General features: G+C 33.9%; 3 protein-coding genes and 1 non-coding gene across 5 annotated transcripts; 2 read left to right on the top strand and 2 right to left on the bottom strand.

Annotated features, from left to right (window-relative positions):
- Positions 1-2355: 2355 nt before the first annotated feature.
- Positions 2356-2897, top strand: LOC120261811 (mitochondrial import receptor subunit TOM9-2). Its single transcript, XM_039269805.1, has one exon. The coding sequence runs from the start codon at positions 2387-2389 to the stop codon at positions 2666-2668; it is 282 nt and encodes a 93-aa protein (XP_039125739.1). The 5' UTR covers positions 2356-2386; the 3' UTR covers positions 2669-2897.
- A 2392-nt stretch (positions 2898-5289) lies between these two features.
- LOC120262207 (rRNA-processing protein FCF1 homolog) lies at positions 5290-10524 on the bottom strand. Of its 2 annotated transcripts, none has more exons than XM_039270284.1 (10): positions 10319-10524; positions 8939-9045; positions 8789-8854; positions 8586-8691; positions 7533-7575; positions 7366-7438; positions 7199-7286; positions 5824-5880; positions 5658-5736; positions 5290-5506 (listed from the first exon to the last, which is right to left on the bottom strand). In XM_039270284.1, exons 2-10 carry the CDS (start codon positions 9007-9009, stop codon positions 5493-5495), a joined length of 597 nt encoding a protein of 198 aa, XP_039126218.1. In that variant the 5' UTR covers positions 9010-9045; positions 10319-10524; the 3' UTR covers positions 5290-5492. The 2 variants fall into 2 exon arrangements, with proteins under 2 accessions (XP_039126218.1, XP_039126217.1); XM_039270283.1 differs by having other exon boundaries at positions 8939-9102; positions 10319-10523.
- A 3022-nt stretch (positions 10525-13546) lies between these two features.
- LOC120261900 (disease resistance response protein 206-like) lies at positions 13547-14355 on the bottom strand. The gene has a single exon (XM_039269919.1). It carries the CDS (start codon positions 14317-14319, stop codon positions 13738-13740), a length of 582 nt encoding a protein of 193 aa, XP_039125853.1. The 5' UTR covers positions 14320-14355; the 3' UTR covers positions 13547-13737.
- Positions 14356-18029: 3674 nt separating this feature from the next.
- Positions 18030-18168, top strand: LOC120262684. The gene has a single exon (XR_005536942.1). It is a non-coding gene; the product is annotated as a small nucleolar RNA Z247 (small nucleolar RNA).
- The last annotated feature ends 1036 nt before the right edge of the window (positions 18169-19204 follow it).

Here is a 19204-nt window from a genome sequence, read left to right as displayed (position 1 = left end):
TTTGGTTGTAATCAGTTGTTTTGATGTTCATGATTTTCAATCCATTCTCTATTGATTTGCTTCTCTGTATCACATTGACATGTTTGTTTTTTATCTGCTTTGAGAATTCTTGGTTAGAATTGAGACAGCTTAAGGACAGGGTTGTCAACATAAGAACCATAAAAGAAAATTAAATAAATAAATAAAAATTATATATATATATATATATATATATCCATGGCATCAACACTGCAGTTCTTATTGCGGTGATAAAAATTTAAAAACAAAAGATAGACATAGCATTTTTATTGTTTAAAGTTTTAACACATTTATTCAAATAAAATCATTATAATTTAATGCATAATTATTTAATAAAATTATTATTATTATATAAATATCTTTAGAAAAGTGCATAGTGCTTAGAATCGACATAAATACCATATTTGCTAGCTTATTATCACCTTGTAAGAATTATAATTCATGAGTATATATTACTGTTTTATGCTGATATTTACACAAATGGATCTTATGTTCAGTAATATGCAAATGTGCATTTGATAGGTTCAAAATTATGTTACTTTGTATATATAATATTGTTTTCTAAATTATAATTTGGTATAATTTTTATTCATTTAAAATAATATCAACAAGGTGTATTGAATGATGAAATTGTTTTTAATAATGTTTGCCAACAATATGGAACAGACTTGGTTTTGAGCTTTAGAATTGTGAACCGAGTTTGATTTCCTCCAACCCATGACCTATTGTTAATTATTTATAATAAAAAATTTAGAAAAATTCAACGTCCGACTCGTCATCGGCCCATTACCAGTGCGGCTGCGGGGCCCAAACCCCTCACCGGCCCTACTGCATCTCCCCTGTAAAAAGCAACGTAGGAGAAGCACAGGCACCCTAATAAAAGGGTAAGAAACCTGAGAAAAACAACCAAACGCCTCCACCTAACACCAACAGCAAAGGAGTCATTGCCATGACTTGAGATGGCAACCCTTCTTCTCCTGTGTTTGATTGCCTTTTTTTCCCTGGAAAAATTTTTTATGGGTCATTTTTCAGCTAAATAAATTGTTTGTTTGTCAAAATTTTCCGTAAAATTTTTTTCCACAAACTCTATCATGTGATCCTATTTTCCCTCAAACCAGTGAAAAATTTTTCCTACTTCCACTCTGGGAAAAATTTTCCAGAGAAAACATAAGGGGTTATGTGCAAAATTAGCTTGTGATTGAAATATTTAAAATGACTTTTTTTTAAAATTTATAAAAAAAAATTCTTTTAATTTTTTTTAAAAAGATAAATTATATAATTTGATAATATCTTAAATAAATTTATTCATATCATATCAGTGAACAGATCTCGCGATGTTTTGATGGTAAAATTCAATTCCACGTAGTGCTGTTTATAATTTTAAAATAACTTTTCTTTTAAAAATAGATAAATTATATAACTTAATAATATTTTAAATAAATTTATTCAGATCAGTGAACAGATCTCGCGGCGGTTTGATGGTAAGATTCACATAGCGCTAATATTCAATTCCACGTAGCGATGTTTATAATTTTAAAAAAAAATTCATGGAAAATGTGACTTTTTCCAGGAAAAATTGATGCAATCAAATAACAAATGAGGTTGAAACATTTTCCATGGAAAATAAAAGTAATCAAACAACAAAATCTGAATTTTTCATAGAAATTTTTTGATTTTCTAGCTAGAAAATAATACCTATTTTTCATTTTCCATGTAAAATCTTTACATGGGAATTTTTTTTGCCACCCATTTTCCATGTTGCCAATCAAACACAGCTTTAGTTAGTTATATTTCATACTTTATATGTTTTCTAGTATCTTTATTTAAATATTTTAATTGATTATACACTGATTTCTCAAAAATTTATAATATATATATATATATATATTCGAACTACTTGTTATGTATGATTATCTTATTTCATCAAGATTTGAATCCCATCAATATTTAATAAAAACATTAAATATCTAATATAAATGAAATAAATATCTATGTTAAACAAAAGAGAGATGATTATCTATGATAGATCACCGCATATTTATATATTCTCCAACAACTTTAAATTATAATATTATCTAAATATGATGCCACTATTTTAAAAATTAATGGGTACATTTGATACTACAACTAATAAAACGTTGTTCTCCATAGAGCCCAAACTTTCCCCCCAAAAAAACCAGTTTTTTTTTATCAAAATAAAAATATATCCAATGTTTATTTATATATATATATATATATATATATGCGGATCGGGTTCAAATTCCACTAGGAATCCGACCCGTTATCGCAGGATTTTTACTTTTTTAGTATATATATCAATGACTTCGACCCTAAAAAGCTCTGCTTGCGATTTCTCGAGACGGCCACGATGTCTGCTTGGAAGCACGGCAGCGACGGCCAGGGAATCCTCTCTCGGGTCTCTAGCTCGATTGCGAACTCGCCGGTGGTGTACCGCAGCAAGAAGGCGGCAGGGGAAGCGGCGACGGTGGGGAAGAAGCTTCTCTGGAGCACGGGCCGCGCTGCGTGGATCGCTGGCACGACTTTCCTAGTCCTCATCGTTCCGCTCATCATCGAGATGGATCGCGAGCAACAGCTGAACGAGCTCGAGCTCCAACAGGCCAGCATCCTTGGCACCCCGCCACCCAAGTGATCGCGGATCAGTTGATCCAAAGGTCTGCAACACTTCCCCCCCCTATTTCTAGGGCTTTGGTTTCGTGGCGTTCCGTGAAGATTTAGGGTTTTGTGTTTGCTTTGCGGTGACTTTGGTTCTGAAGTGAATTTTCCTACTCTTAGTTATTATGAATGTTTTCTGGAATATTTAGTGATTTCCAGGATTTATATAAATTTTTATGATAATTTTTAGATTATGGTTTTGTTTATGTGGTTTGATGCCCTGCTTTACTTTTTTTCAAGGCTATGTTTGAATTGATAGGAAATTAGAGGAATTGGAGAAAATTTTATCTTTTTACTTTAATTATCTTCCATTAATCTGCCTGCACGCGAGCTTGAGAATACACACACATACACAAAGATTTACTGCAGCTTTATGTTCTTCATTATTGTTAATATAAAAGCCCTAAATTTTGCTTTTTGATGATGGGTACAAATTGTCCATTATTACTATGTTTGGGTAGCAAAGAAGTGTGAGATTAATTTTTTTATTCCTTTTGTGTAAGACTTGCACAACTTATTCACCTTATTCATTATACCAACTTGCTTAATTTCTTCTAACCCAATACTATGCTTGTTTTAGCCTTATGACAAGTTTTATGTAGTGTTATGGATATGATCTGAGAATCGAAAGGAGGGAATAAGATCATGTAGGAGAATTTACTATACAATTAGAGAAAAGATTATTTGGTTAAGTATACGCAGCCTATGTGATGTGTTTTATGGTTGCATTTTGAGACCTGATACTTGACCCTAAAGAGAATTGAAAGGAGAGAGCAAGAGCAACTTGCCTTTGGAAACTAAGTGTGAAAGCTGTGGGAAAAAAGCTCAAATTTGATTGAAACATGTAAGAGAAGTAGACAATTAGTGAAAAAATTATTTGGTTGATTATATGCTGCCTGTGTGATGTATTTTGATTTGCCTATGTGTGTTGAGACATGATATACGAGCCTAGTTATACCAATCAATTTGAGTGTTTTTTTAAGCTTACAGTTATACCAATCGATTTGAGTGTTTTTTTCTTTGTGAAAAAAATTATTGTATCAACAATAGTTATAAACTAATAATGCCTTAAGCAAGTTAGAGCTTGTTAGGATCAAGCGCAGGAACAACTGCATGAATAGTTTTTCAAGTTAATGAGTTATAAACCTCCTTTTTTTGTTTCTAAGAATAGCTGTTCGTTCAGTGTGTAATTAGTGATGACTATCAAGTCTATCTAGAAACCTCAGTGTCTGCATTGTATGAATCTCTGTTTAGTAACTTAAATTTATTACAAATGTTCTTATCATAGCAGTCCTTGATCCATTCTCCATCGATTATGTATTCATCAATATCCGATCGATTGGTCTGAGGCTATCGTCAAAAGATTTGTCTACGTCACTTTGTTTCTTTTTGTCGTAATCACTTATCTTTTTTGTCCAAGCCAACTCTCTTTTTTGTCTAGGTCTGAAACACCAATAGGGGTAACCAATTTGTTTTTCCTATTGAGTCGGGAGAAAAAAAGGATAGTTTTGGAACCGTCATTGTGCAGTTCCTGCTGCAGAGCTCCAAAGGATTATTCCCAATCTCCTTGGCATTCTATGTTTGTGCCTCAGATTTCAATCAGCTTCTGCCTCATTGTTTTATGTAGAGCAGAACTATTATCACAATGAAAATTCTTGGAGTTTTCTTCTCTGTGCACTAAAAGGAAACTTTTTGTTTTTTTTGTTTTTAATCATTCTTCTGTTGATGTCTCCAAATATATATTAGGTCTGTCAATCCCCAACCTTGTAGGCAGATCTTATTTTATATAATGTGCTAGCAATTAATCTTATGAGCCAAATTTCACCTCACTGTGCGAGTGTCTTCCATGCAAAAAAAGGTTTCATTTGATCAGTTCCATTCTTGAGCCGTTTGAAATTTATAAGAGTTGGAAAGGAATGGGAACATATGTACGGGGTCTGATTTGTATAGCATTTATTTTTACTTGATGCTAAGTCTGGCAAATCTATTATCAGGTTGAATGTTCGTCTCGATTGTTGATTATGAATGCGGTGGTTGTTGATCGCTTAGTTCGTTCTGTTGAGGAGCTAAAACTCCCCCAGCACCCTTAGAGTATTTAAGTGGCCACTGTGAGCCAAGCCATGGGGTTTTCTCAACTTCAAAGTTGATTTTATTGAATACCACCTTTCTTTATAATGGATGAAATAAAATAGCCGATAACTATAAATATAATGACAAACATTCATGGGGAAAAAAAACGCAAAGACCCACTAAAACCCAGGGGGACGTGCACGAGCGCCGTGGAGCAGTGGAGCAAGTCTGCGTTCACGTGGGTGCTGAAACCACCCACACACACTCACTATTCACTAACTCCCGAAACGTCTGCTCAGTAGAATCGAACTCTCACCACTTTCGGTGAAAAGCTTTTATCGACGACCGTGTCACCCGATGGGACTCAAAAGGACGTTGGCAATGATAAACATTCATTAACAAAAGCTCCTTGAGAGGAGTTATCTGGTTGTAAGAAGCTGTTCAAACTTAAAAGAAACAAATCTGCAACATTCATTTAGTTTATTTTCTTTTTTTTAATTTTTTTTTTGAAGAATGTAAAACTGAGAGTAAACAACATTGTGCAGTTCGCTTTCAATCATTCCCTTAAAAAGTGATACATGAGAGCACGGCAAAAATTTGCTTAACACACTCTTGAGAATCTCAATTACAAAATTTTTAAGCCCTCAATTAAGATAGCCAACCCCGCCTCAAAGGAAGAAATCAACCTTGAAAGACCTCACTCTTTCATAGCGGTAAACAAAACCTGGTACCTAGATCCTCGGCGCTGCAATTTAACAAGCATAGCATAAGTTTTTATTTTAATCAATTTTCTTTGTGACAAGGATACAGTAAATATTACTGACTTAGAATTAGGCATTCACCTAATTAGATCAATGGGTATATATAAGTAGTACGATACAAAAAAAATATCCTACCTCCGCCCATAGTTGCTTCAGGTAGACGCTCAATGGAATACCTATGTCGTGTTATATACATAATAGGCACACCAGGGATCTGTCCAGCATAGAAAGAATTAATAATTCCATCGATTTGCTTATGCAGGAAGATGATAAATTATGAACAGCAGTAATCTAACAATACCTTGCGTATTCTTCTCTTCAGATCTCTATCACATGTTGCAACAATGTAGCACTTGTGCTGTATCACAAAACGACAAACTTTGTAAAGAAAATGAAGATGCAAAATGATAACTAGTAAATACTGTTCTCCAAAACAGCTTAGTAGAGAATTGAAACCAGACATAAAATACCACAATGACATTTATATAAAAAGAAAAGAATTCAACTAAAAAAAATGAAAGAAAAAACTTGTTTTGACATGAAGTAAAATTTGTTAACCGTGTGATATGAGAGAATCTAGGATAATACATCAAGATTTGAGCATATTGAGCATATACATATTGCCCATTATTTCAATCTAGCATGAACATAATTAAGCACGGTATAAGATCTTGCAATCTTACAATCCACACGCACCAAACAATTACGTGACTATGTAGCATCTCTAAAGGCTGAAAGCACATCAACGGTAGACAAACATATAATCAAAAAACTTCAGGCCTCACTTAATCTTTCCAAAATCAATAATTGGAGGCAGCCTGATAAATGTTATTTACTATAAGCAGCACACTTTCCAGCTATCAAAGTTAAAACATATTTAATCTTTCACATTCTATCCTTTTCCTCTTCGTAAAAGGCAAACATTAAAAGGGCTTTTGTTAGAGATGCTGACACCAAGCATAGTACAGCAGTTCATGTTACCCTTGCTTTCCATATACTTTTTCTGCTGTTTTTCTTTTTAATTACTAGATCTATGAAAAACAAATTCATGAACAGCAAGTAAAATGTCAGAGGTAATCGTGACTGATTTGAATGGATAAAAAAAAATCATAGGCTGTGAAAAGAAAGGAGGTAAGAAGTGGCTTTGCACCTTTTCAATTAGATAATAAGTAAATGCTATTATATCTATTACGACAAATAACACACTGGTCTATGCTATAAGCCTATATCACTCTATCAGCATGAATAATAGATTTTCATTTTTGTGAACTTCATCTTTTTTTCCTATGCCCTTTAAAAAGATGGCAGTTTTGCCAATCAACGAAAACATGAGAGCCATAATTTATGAAATAATAAGAGAATAAATAACAAGTAATAACAGCTACACTATCTAAGTTGTAGTAAAGCCTGAAATGAAATGATATCTCTCATACTGCCCTGCGTGCTTTAATGATAAACTCTCAGTTGTTATTTGAATAGGTAATACATATTTAAGTTTCAGATTAATCGCTATCTGTAGATAGCCAAAAAAATAAAAAATACAGAGGGACAAGAGAAACAATAATACAGCCTACACTTGTTTAATAACAAAAAGGAAATAGAATCTACTTTTCCATAACATGATCAGACAAGTAATTGTAATCACAACAAGAGGGAACAGGCATATCTTAGAATACCTGAGTGACCCTATCAACAATGCAATCATCAGCATATGTTCCCTTATGTATGCATGGTAGCCTTTCAAACCGAGGATCCTTGGCAATCCTGAAACAGAGTTTCATGGTTAAAAAATTTCAATGCAGTGAACTTGCCAAGGGGAGAGGCCAGACATAAATGGAGTTACCTTAAAGCCACGCGATACTTCTGTCCCAATTTTTCAAGCTCAGCCATGACACAGTCAGTAATACAAGGAGTGCCTGAGACAGTCACATAACAAGAACCAATTCAAAAAAAAAATGTAATTTGAATAAGGGAATAATGTGAACATGAGAAGGTTATCACTCAACTTACATTTTGCATAAAGGCAGTCCATCATTCCTTTTTCCAAATCAAGCTGCATAAAACACAAAAGAAGGGGAAGTTCAAAACAAAGCAATTTATAATTACAAGCCTACATACTCTTGATCAATAATAAGGGAGTATCCTTGCCCCTTTGTGATCCAGTGAATAACGAACACACCCAATAAATTCTGTTCCTTGTATGCACATCTGGTTTCAGAATGATCATTCACATTTACAAGGTTAGATGTATATTCTTTTTTAAAATTTTAAGGCAGTGCATAACTTCCATTAAATTATGAAACTATTCCCAATGCTCCCCCCATATGTGCATCTTTTCACAGCAGCCCCTTCTTCAGTTTTTACATGCATGCATTTAAAAGCTTTCGCATTTACAATATCCAAATGGTTCTCCGGCCACCAGAATTGCACATACTTCCAGCGAATGTCAAGATAGGATTTTTATCATAAAACCAGATTCTTAAACAATAAACCAAATCCCAGTCACTAAACTATTCACCATACAAAACTTCAGCTTGAACGGACTAATATTTCAATCAAATGTCTGCCAATATTTATAAAACAGTTGTCAAGTACCATCATAGGGTCCAAATAGAAAGCACCACTCAATAATCGTGCCCTCATCAGGCACATCTCACCTTGCCACAAAAGAAATTGTCTCAGAAACCTCTAAATACACTTGGAACATAACATGGTAACACTATATGACATCAATAGATCTCATACCTCTCACATCACAATTAATTTCCAACTATTAGGAAAATCTATTCAAAGTACTGTTTACTTTAATGTGCCACATGGTTAACCAGGAAAGACAAAGAAGATGAACAATGCTAACCTCTGAACGAGATATTGTAGGATTAAACAAAGTTTTGACTAGGCACAAAGCTTGAAATTCAAGTACAAAGCAAAGAACAAGTAGTGAATAAATCAAAACTAGATGACTTCTACAAAGAGAGAAAAAAACACTTCTGAAAGCAACAAAACTAAAAAGATGATAAATTCCAGGAAAAAAACAAAGATTTACATGGAAAAAAACTGCACCTTGTTCTGGATGGAGAAATTGATGAAGTTGGTATCTACGATCACCCGATATGGTGGCCCCAGTGCAGTGTTATACTTGAAAAACAATGCCGAAGAAATTGCCGGCCTTCAAACCATCAATCAACGAACACAAATCAGAATATACCTCGAATAAAACCAACTTCGAGATAAAAAACACCAAAGAGAATCCATTGACCACTCACACGTTGCGGGGAAGCTTCTCCTTTTCAAGATCCTTCTTATTAGGGTTCAAAACCTCCTCTTTGTATCTGTGGAATCCAAGTGGCTCAAAAATATTGATAATTTTTGGGAGAAGAGCAAGGACAAGATAGAAATTAAAAGGAAAAACTCACTTCTTAATGGTTTTGGAGCTGATGATCCTCTTCATGTTTGCGAATTTGGGGCCTTTCTTTGCCTTCCCCATATTGCAAAACCTAGCTTGTTCTTCAAATCACAAACCCTAGAATTTGGGGTTTAAGATGCCGGCTCAGTGGTGATCGTTTTTATGAAGAAGACCCTTCATATTTTAAAAATTATATCAAAGCAAAACTCTGACACAACTCAGTGGGCCTTATTTATAAAGAAATTACTAGTTATAATGATAAATATTGCAACACTACCAATTTTGTTGTTATCTGAATAATGGTAACTTTCTAAAACAAAGAATGCTTACAAAACCCTTTATATATATAATAATTCTTAAAGGTAAGAAATAGACTAAAGTAATAAGAGAATAGTTTAGTCCAATCATGGGACTCTTTATTCTCTTAAATGAATATTGAACCTGCGATTCAAATCTGGGTTCTTTTAAATTAATTACTTATTATAACCCTTCATTAGCAACAGGAATTTGTTAAATAATTAGACAATAACTAAATACTTAAATATATTTTAACCATTAAGACTGTAGACATCATTCAATATCAGTATCTTTCAACAGTTAAATAGATTTATTCCTATGAGGTTCTCCATAATCCACCACCATGGCAATTTTGAGACCAAAGTGTTTGGGACCAATCTTCTCTAACACTTATCTACACAAATATTCTTTAGATTACACTAATAATGAAAGGTGAAACATATTTTTGTTTCAATTGTTCGATCATACATGCATATCAGGTTCATTATATATTATACTTTATGTTGCCCAACCAAGTTAGTCACTCTGAGGCATCTCGTTCTCTCTGTCTCTTGTTAAAGAATGACTTCCCATCAGCTCTCTAAGTATGGCTCTACCTGAGTTAATTCTTCATGATCCTCACGAAAAGCTATTGACTTTATATTAATTACAATTATATACTCCGTGACAGAGAACAACAACAACAAATAAAAACATTACACAGGGAAAACTTATAACCATACATATAATACCAATGATCATAGTAAAGCAAGAGTGCATTGCTATTGCATTCTATAATTTTAAAATCAGGTCACAAAGATATAAAATTGTCAATTAATTAAACCTTTTCAAATTTAAATCATATTATGTCCAATTTAGCATCGACTCTTGCAAGCATAAATATGCTAAGAGTGTTTCTATGCTTAATTATATAATAAAAACCCTAGTTTATGCTTTGAGAATAATAAATGATTATGATTGAATGTTGATCATGAGTGTATAAATAAATATTGGATCAATAAAAAGAATAGAGAGAGAGGTGATCAATGCAATGACAAAAGAGGTGATTAATGAAAATATAAGAAGATCAGAGAAGGAATACGAAGCTATAAACCTTTTAAATCTCGATCCTGAGGAAGCCGAGAAATTGATCGGGAGAGACGAGATAAGTAGGGTTTCAAGTTCCCAAAGTTGAACACGGTGAGGCAGGCTAAACCTCCGATGGTCTATATTTTCTTGGCAAGCCGGGCTCGGCAGGCCGGCAAACGGCGGCGGCAAGCGGCGGCGGCTGTGAATCAAGACGGTCGAGAGAGTGAGAGAGAGAGAGAGAGAGATTTGGGTTTTATTAGGGTTGGCTGGGAGGTGACAACCTTGAAGACGAATTTACAGTGATAACCCTCAATAAACCATAAAATGACATTTAAATCTTTTTAATATTAAAAGAAAAGGTTTGTTTCAGTAGAAAAAGGCTAAAACATTATGCTAAGATTTTATGTTAAAATTTATTAAAATAAGGAATAAATATTAAGTTATTAATAATCAACTAATAAGATGCTGAGCAGTTATTCAAAAAAAACAGAAAGATGTTGAGAACCAAATTTTAAAAAAAATTTATTGCAATTGATAATTATTTGAAGCTGAAGAAATTTTATGATTTATTTATAAAATATGAAAATAGATATCCCTTTTGTAAAAATACTAAAAAATATAAACAATTTTTTTTAAAAAAAAAAAAGAGACTATAAGATTTACAATGACAACTGATGGTTCCGGTGGGTGGTGTGATGTACTAATTCACTCAAAAACTCACTCAAGGAATAAACATACACACATAATTAAAATAAGAGAAGGGAGACAAACAAATTGGTAACCCAGTTCGGCACAACTTTGCCTACATCTATGGGCCAGGCCCGGAGAAACAATCCACTAAAAGAGATTTAAGAACAAAGAGTACAACACTCTCTCACTCTCTCAACACAAAGAATATCCTCTCTAGATTGCCCGATGGCCACACACTCAACTCTCACCGAAGAGTCTCTCACTTATTGGCTCATCCTAAATCTTCAAGCAATATCTCTTATATAGACGCATCGACGTCCAATAAAGTTACCTTTTTAGAATTCTCCGCGACTTCCTAACTTGGACACTTTTTAAAAGTTAAATGTTGCAACACCCAGTTGCAACATGGCCCACCTTACTGAACATGACTGAGTTCTAGTCAGATGCACCTGAATCTGTGACCTTCAACCTTTCCGGTTCCTTCACTCCGCCTCGCAGCAGTCTCCTGCCTGCAGCTGCTTTCTTTCTCTTGTCACTTTAGTAGGTCTCCCTCTCTCGAGGGACGTGCCCACCAAGGCACACGCAACCATCTCATCAAAGATGGTTACCGAAGATCTCCCGATCTTCTTTCCAAACTTGGCCCAAGTTCTGTCTTCCTAAATAATCTTCGTTTGACTCATGGAATATCATTACTAAACTTAGATCCAAGTTTAGCCCTCAATATCTTCAAGCATGATCTTCAATCATCCATGTTTGGATTTTCAAATCTCTAATTATATCTCATGTAATCTTCAATCTATCTCCACATATGATTAGACTCCTTGAATAGCTCCGCCCATAATTAGCTCTTAGATTTTCCTTCAAATTGTTGTTACTAAATATGGTCTTGATAATCTCATTGGCTTGTTTTTTCCTAACTTAGTTTGTGTCTTCAAATAGCTTCACACCAAACTAAGCTCCATGCAATCTTCACGATCTTGAATTCTTGCCAATGATAGAATATTCCTCTCTCTCTTTAAAATAGATCTTTCTAAAAAAGAGCTCTATCAAAGATATGATTTATCATCCCGAATCTTACCAAGGATAGATAAACATACTTTAAATAAAACTTGCCTTTCATTGAAGAGATCCTTAAGGCTTGATGCACTTTCAAAAAATAGTTTATCATCACATGACTCCATTGAGAAGAATATCATTTAAACATAATTTTCATCTTGATCTTCTAACCCTTGTATTTTCACATGTCATGACATCATCATTTTGCCACATCATCATCTTAGTCATTATTTTCTTTGCTGAGTCTTCAATGCCATATCACTTTTCTTGTGCCATGTCATTACTCTATTTGTCATATAATGTCAATCCATGACATCAGACATAACAACAGCTCTAAAAACATTGAGACTTCTATGTGTATAACATAATAATCCATGAAATGACATTTTAATTATATTAATATGTGCTTATAAACATATTTTGTTATAATTCATTAATTGATTTTTTTATTAATTTATAAAAAATTGTTTTAATACTTGACTGTAAGACCAGAAGATTTGTTCTAATACTTGATTATTCCTAATGGATCTTTGAATTAACACTATAGCAACCTTTAAAATTGTATTGTTATATTGTAAGTCATATATGGGGTTGTTTATTCCAGCCACAAAAACATTGCTAGCAAATTATATTGTTTTTCAATAAAATAAAAAAATACCAGCAAATGAATATATATCAGTATATATCTCATATTTATTTTAATAATTTTAATTTTTTGTTAATATAAATAATTTATAATTTTGACTATCACTGTAGATTAATACCAATATATGATAATATTTTTATTTAAATAAGAGATTAGAAAAATAACTTAAAATCTAACCATAAAATTTAATAAAACGAAATAAAAATATCTTTCAATAAGAGAGTTAGTATTTTATTTTTTTCCTTTATTCAGAAGTCAGAAGCTTGACCTATGTTTTGGTTTATATATATATATGTATATATATATTGATGAAATGTTAACAAGTCAAGTCAATATCTTGGGTTGGTACGGAGATGGGATCTCCAATAGCCGGAGACAAGAGATTCATATGGGAAAACATAAGTAAACGAGCCTCCGCTTGAGCTTCCAAAGATAAGGGATATATACCAACGTCACACTTCAATATATCTATGTCCTTATTTTGTGTAAATTGAAGTTCATATCTGTTTTCTCGATAAAGATATGAATACCTTACGCAAAAGATTTAATACCAATAGACGTGCAGTATACATGTACCAATAGATGGTTAAATTTTGTCCATATTCTCAAAAACTAAAAAAAAATTGAGAGACTCACGAATATGTGTATGCAATTATTTTTCCGAAACATGTAGAATAAAAAAAAAAATATTTATCATATTTGTTTTCAGGTGAGAAAGCTAGCGAAGGTTGTTGTAAGGTGACTTGGAAACCACACTTCAACCAAAAAAAAGCCTCAGAACACTTAAAACTTTGGAGTAAAACAAACCTGAAGCTAATAAGTTCTTTTTTTCTTGGTTTTTTTTTTGTTGGAAATGGTGGATAAATAAGCTTCATATATATTATTGATTCATAAGAAATCGAAAGTAACATTAATAAAGAAATACATTATTCAAATCAGCAAGCAAGAACTTTTTATAAAAAAGATAAAAATCAGCAAGCAAGTAATTATAAGCATCTCTGCTCTCTTCATGGTTCTACGTAACATATATACGTATTCCATACAATTGCAAGCTAGTAACATTCATAGAGCTTGATATCCACACGAAGCCTAAAATACACAGACCCCTCAAACGCATCAGTAGTTAATGTCGCCACTCCCCTACTCATGAAGAAGTCTCCGGTGCCTCCGACGACGGACACTTCTCTTGTCTTCTCCATCAATGGATCCGCACCGATGAAGTTTAGGGTACCCTTATGTTCAGTGGAGTTAAAAACAAATGAGAACCCAAACCAAGATGTGTACACATCCTTCCTATCATACAAATATAACCCTTGAGCACGTCCTACAGCAGGAGAATGGAGGTTGTTATCCATGGTTATAGGGTCATCAAACACTACAACGTCTCCGAAGTGCATGAGACCGGAAAGGGTAGTCCGGTTAGCCCCTGCAGGTGCTGCAACAATGGCTGAAGTAGCATTATTGGCATTGGTTCCGTCATAGATGATGTCATGGAAATAGAGTGTCAGGGTTTTGCATGGCTTATGAAGGGCTTTTTTCTCAGTAATGGACTCTACTGAGGAGGATAAAAATAGGAAGAAGAAGAAGAAGAAGAAGAGAAGAGTTAGAATGAAAGAAGCCTTTGCTGTTTTCATGGCTAACTAGTTACTTGGTTATACAACTAGTTTATGGTGAGATATATTTAGGTTTCAAAGTATGTCACTGCTTTATATAGAATGCTAAGCCACCAACTTCGTTAATTTTGAGCTTGTGGATGCATGGATCTATGTGCATTTGACCTTTCTTGGGAAAACCTTTTGAAATAGTAAGTATGACTCAAGAGTCAAGAATGTGTGAAGTATGTGACACTAATGTCAAAGCTGGTAGATTGGATGGTACAGCTTATAAATAGGGCAAATTGATGATCGATTGCTTGTAACAGCAACTCAAGTCTGTTGCGGTCCTTGTGGCGCTCCTCCGGAATGGAACATCCTAACAGAAAGAAAGAAATAAGCTATATATTGATCAAAGCAAACAAAAGAGTAGGACTTAAGCAATGGAGCAAATTGATGTCCATGCATTTAATTGATTGATTTTAGAAGTGGCCTAGAGTGATAAAGAGTGAAGATTTTTTTTTAAAAAAAGGAAAAAGAAGAAGAAATAATTGCAGAAGAAAGTATCCGAAGTATTTTCTATTAGTTATGTTTGGTAGTGGTTGATCTGCTTTTATTCATTTAAAAAACAAAAAAGATTGAATAGTGACAATTTCATTGCCTAAAATAGAATACAATATTGAAATTAAATCATAGATTAATTTGATTCCAATCATTTTTTCTTTGGACCACAACCAACAACCCCAAATGAAATCATGATCAAAGAATTGAAACACCAAAATTATGATTTGTTGTTTCTAAAATAACACACACATATTCAATTTCAACGATCACTATGTTTAGATAATTCCCTTTTTTTATAACAATCTCCACGTATTATAATGCAGAATTATATACTGGGAAATCAATAAATAAACTAAATTATAATGTTGGTTTTTTTAAGACATGCACCCACTCAGAAATTAATCTCCTTTTCAATGAATGTGGTTTATCCATTTTTTAAAAAAAAAACATACTTAAAAATCAAATTCATATCATACAATAATTCTTTCACTTACCAATAGCTCTTAATTATTTTTGGACCTATATGCATGTAATTAACTTGTTTAGCAAATACTTCTAGATTTTTCTTGATAATAGATAGAAGACCATATATCCTTCGTGATTTCCTTAGTTGGTAAGTTCATGTATATATATATATATTCATCATGAGTGTTCACATTTTTTTTTTAAAAAATGGATAATCACAATTTTATCAAAATAAAAGGAGAATGTGGGTATATAATAATAAGAGGGATGGAAAAGGAAAAGCAAAATCATAAGGTAACCACAAAGAATGATTAGGCATCTTTACAGGCAAGTCATACGAAGTGAGATATAAAAATGAGTAAAATATACTAAGATGACGTTGGAATAAATTTATCAAAGTCAGCTATCCTCTAGGTGCAATCAACTAGAATCACTCATTAGGACAAATTGAGGGGTTGGCGGAGATCCTTCTTAATTTGCAATGGAAGGTGCACAAAAAAATAAAGATTGCACTTAATATATAGTGAACTCACACCCCCTAATGCATTCTTTTGTAAATCTTTCTGAGAAGGCCAAAATATAACATATGTTCAATTTTAATATCAAGTAAAATTGGTAGGAGAGAACATGATAAAAATATGGTTATTTCTGCATAGCTAAATATTAATTCCTCATAATAGCTCTAAGGAGGCCCGTATAAGCATATTGCTAAGATTTTAGGTTGGTGATCCATGAGATTTAGACCTCTAATATGGAGACCGGGAATTGTAAAATTCTAAAATTGCGGCCAAAGTGATTCCATATGCATGAAGCAAATGAGCAATATGTATGTAGGAATAGATGATCATTAGAGTTCATTGTCCTATGGTGAAAACATACGTAGATCATTAGAGGGTATTGGGTGTATATTTATATATGCTCGCATGGTTTGCTGTGGTACTATCAAGCATTGGCAAGGCTTAGTCAGCCACTACAAACATATTAACTTTCAAAAAGAAATCTGGGTTAATTAATTTCAAAGCATGCCCGCAAAGTAGGTTCAGGAATATCATTGCAAAGATGCCTCTCTAATTTGGAGGGGTAGCCTAGTTCATTTATTTACATTTTCTGCATCATACAATTTTGGTAGACTCAGTGCGGAAATCACATTGGTGCAACAATTGGAACGGAAACATAAATATATATATATATATATATATATAGAATTTACATCCCCTATGGACGTGCATAAATAAGAAATCTATGGACGTCCAATTATCAGCCGTTGGATCTGACATTGATGAACAATATCACTGTTCATTATACTGTTCTGGATAGTAATTACTGTTCATATTATTGTAGTATCTACTGTTCTTCAATGTTAGCTGTTGGATCGAGATCCAACGGCTGATAATGGACATCCATAGATTTCTTATCTATGGACTTCCATAGAGGATTGGTCCTCATATATATAATAGTTTTAATAATTTTGGGCTCAATATTTTATGATAATTTTTATAATTGAACTATCATAGAGTTTTATGCATATATCATCTCATCAATCGATTAAACTCTTATCTATTAAACTATCTTTCATAATAATTATACTATAAAATAGGACCCACGATCAACCCATTAAAATATCTCACATACTATATTTATTTAATAAAATTTAAATATTATTAATTAAATAATTAAATAATATATATTTTAAAAATATATTACAAAATAAATAATTAAAATATATGAATAATAATTATATTATTTTGAAAGAGAATTAATTTGTGATTATAAAAATAAAAATTAAAAATTAAATTAAAAAATTATTTAAAAGAATGGGCCCCATCCATTTTTTAATTTAAAACCTATTGAGCTTTGGTGGCCACCAAACACTCAATAGACATTAAACTCTTTTTATGGACTGTAGTGCAATAGGTGTAGTTGTTAATTGTTATAGTATCCAATGAGTTTTTTTGTTAAAGATAGAAATAGATCCTATAGATTTTCTTGATTCTCAAAGAATATAATAGATAGAAATAGTGATCCTATAGATAGGATCGGTTGTATTGTTTTGATATTTCTTGATTCTTAAGGCTTGTAACTTCCATCTTGTAAGCCACGCCATGGGGCTATTCCCGACCTATATTAACACGTAACCTCGGCCTCTACGGAGGTGTGAAGTTTCCACCAATCTCTGAATTTATTTGATTTGGTACAAGAGCCTCTTCTCCTCAATTAATCTAGATCTCATCAACTAATGGCGAGCTTCTCATCCTCTGTTACTGCCATGAATCCTCTGTTCGGTTATGCAATCACCGAAAAACTGACCAAGAACAACCACCTCTTGTGGAAGGCGCAGATCTTCCGCCATCCATGGTGCACATATGGAGGGCTACCTCACCGGCGCAACTGATCAGGTTCCTGAAGCCAAGATCGATGTCAAGTAGGGTGATAAAACAATCAAAGGGCCGAACCCGGCCTATGAAGAATGGGTGGCTATAGATCAACAAGTCCTCGGCTACCTCCTCTCCTTTCTCTCTAAGGAGATTCTCACTCAAGTCGTCACCATGAAGACTGCAGCTCAAGCTTGGAGAGCCATTGAGGATATGTTTGCCTCACAGATCAGTGCACGTGTTGTGAACACGCGCCTTACTTTGGCAACGGCCCAAAAAGGCAACACGGACGTTGCGGAGTACATCGAGAAGATGAAGGTCCTTGGTGATGAGATGGCATCTACTGGCAAGCCACTGGATGACGAAGAGATGGTTTCGTATATCCTCGCTGGCCTTGACATCGACTTCAATCCTCTTGTTGCCGCCCTTGTCTCAAGGGTGGAACCAATCTAAGTTTCCGAATTATATGCTCAGCTTCTAAGTTTTGAGACGAGAATGGATCTCCTGCATGGAGGTTCACAGTCCTCTTCATCCGCCAACATGGCAAGACGTGGAGGGCGAGGAGCCTTCAACCGTGGAAGAGGTAGCCGTGGTCGCGATAACAACCATAGCAGCCGCAACAACAACAGCAACACCAAGCGTCCCGTGTGTCATCTTTGCCACAATAAAGGTCATACTGTTGTTGATTGTTGGTACAGGTTTGATGAGAACTTTGTTCCTGAAGGAAAAAGTGTTGCTGCCGCCACCAATTCCTATGGGGTGGACACAAATTGGTATATGGACATTGGAGCAATTAACCACATTACTGGAGAATTAGAGAAGCTGACCATCCACAACAAGTACATTGGTAAAGATCAAATCCACACTGCAAGTGGTGCAGGTATAGATATTAGTTATAGTGGCCATACTACTGTTCATGCCCCTAGTCGTAATGTACATCTAAATAATGTTCTACATGTTCCAAAGGCTACAAAAAATCTTGTTTCTGTTCATCGTCTTGCTGCTGATTATCATGCCTATCTACAATTTCACCCTAATTTCTTCTTGATAAAGGATCAACCAACAAAGAGCACACTTCTTAGAGGACGATGTCACAATGGATTGTACCGTCTTCCTCTTGCGTCACCATCAAAACAGGCTTTTGAACTTGTCAAGCCTTCTTTTTCAAGATGGCATAGTCGTTTAGGACATCCTTCATTATCTATTGTTCAAAAAATTATTAGTGACAATAATCTTCCATGTTTAGCAGAGTCCAATAATGAGGAAGTTTGTGATGCTTGCCAAAAGGCCAAGAGCCACCAATTACCATATCCTAAATCTTCCAGTGTTTCAAGTTTTCCCTTAGAGCTTGTGTTTTCAGATGTGTGGGGACCTGCACCTGACTCTGTTAGGGGCAGAAAATATTATGTCAGTTTTATAGATGATTTCAGTAAATTTACTTGGATATATCTTCTTAAATCCAAGTCTGAAGTGTTTCAGAAATTTCGTGAGTTTCAAAATCTTGTTGAGGAACTCTTTAACCGTAA

This window comes from Dioscorea cayenensis, chromosome 5 (assembly GCF_009730915.1).
Source record: "Dioscorea cayenensis subsp. rotundata cultivar TDr96_F1 chromosome 5, TDr96_F1_v2_PseudoChromosome.rev07_lg8_w22 25.fasta, whole genome shotgun sequence".
NCBI classification, from domain to species: Eukaryota; Viridiplantae; Streptophyta; class Magnoliopsida; order Dioscoreales; family Dioscoreaceae; genus Dioscorea; species Dioscorea cayenensis.
This window is presented reverse-complemented; position numbering and strand designations above follow the sequence as displayed.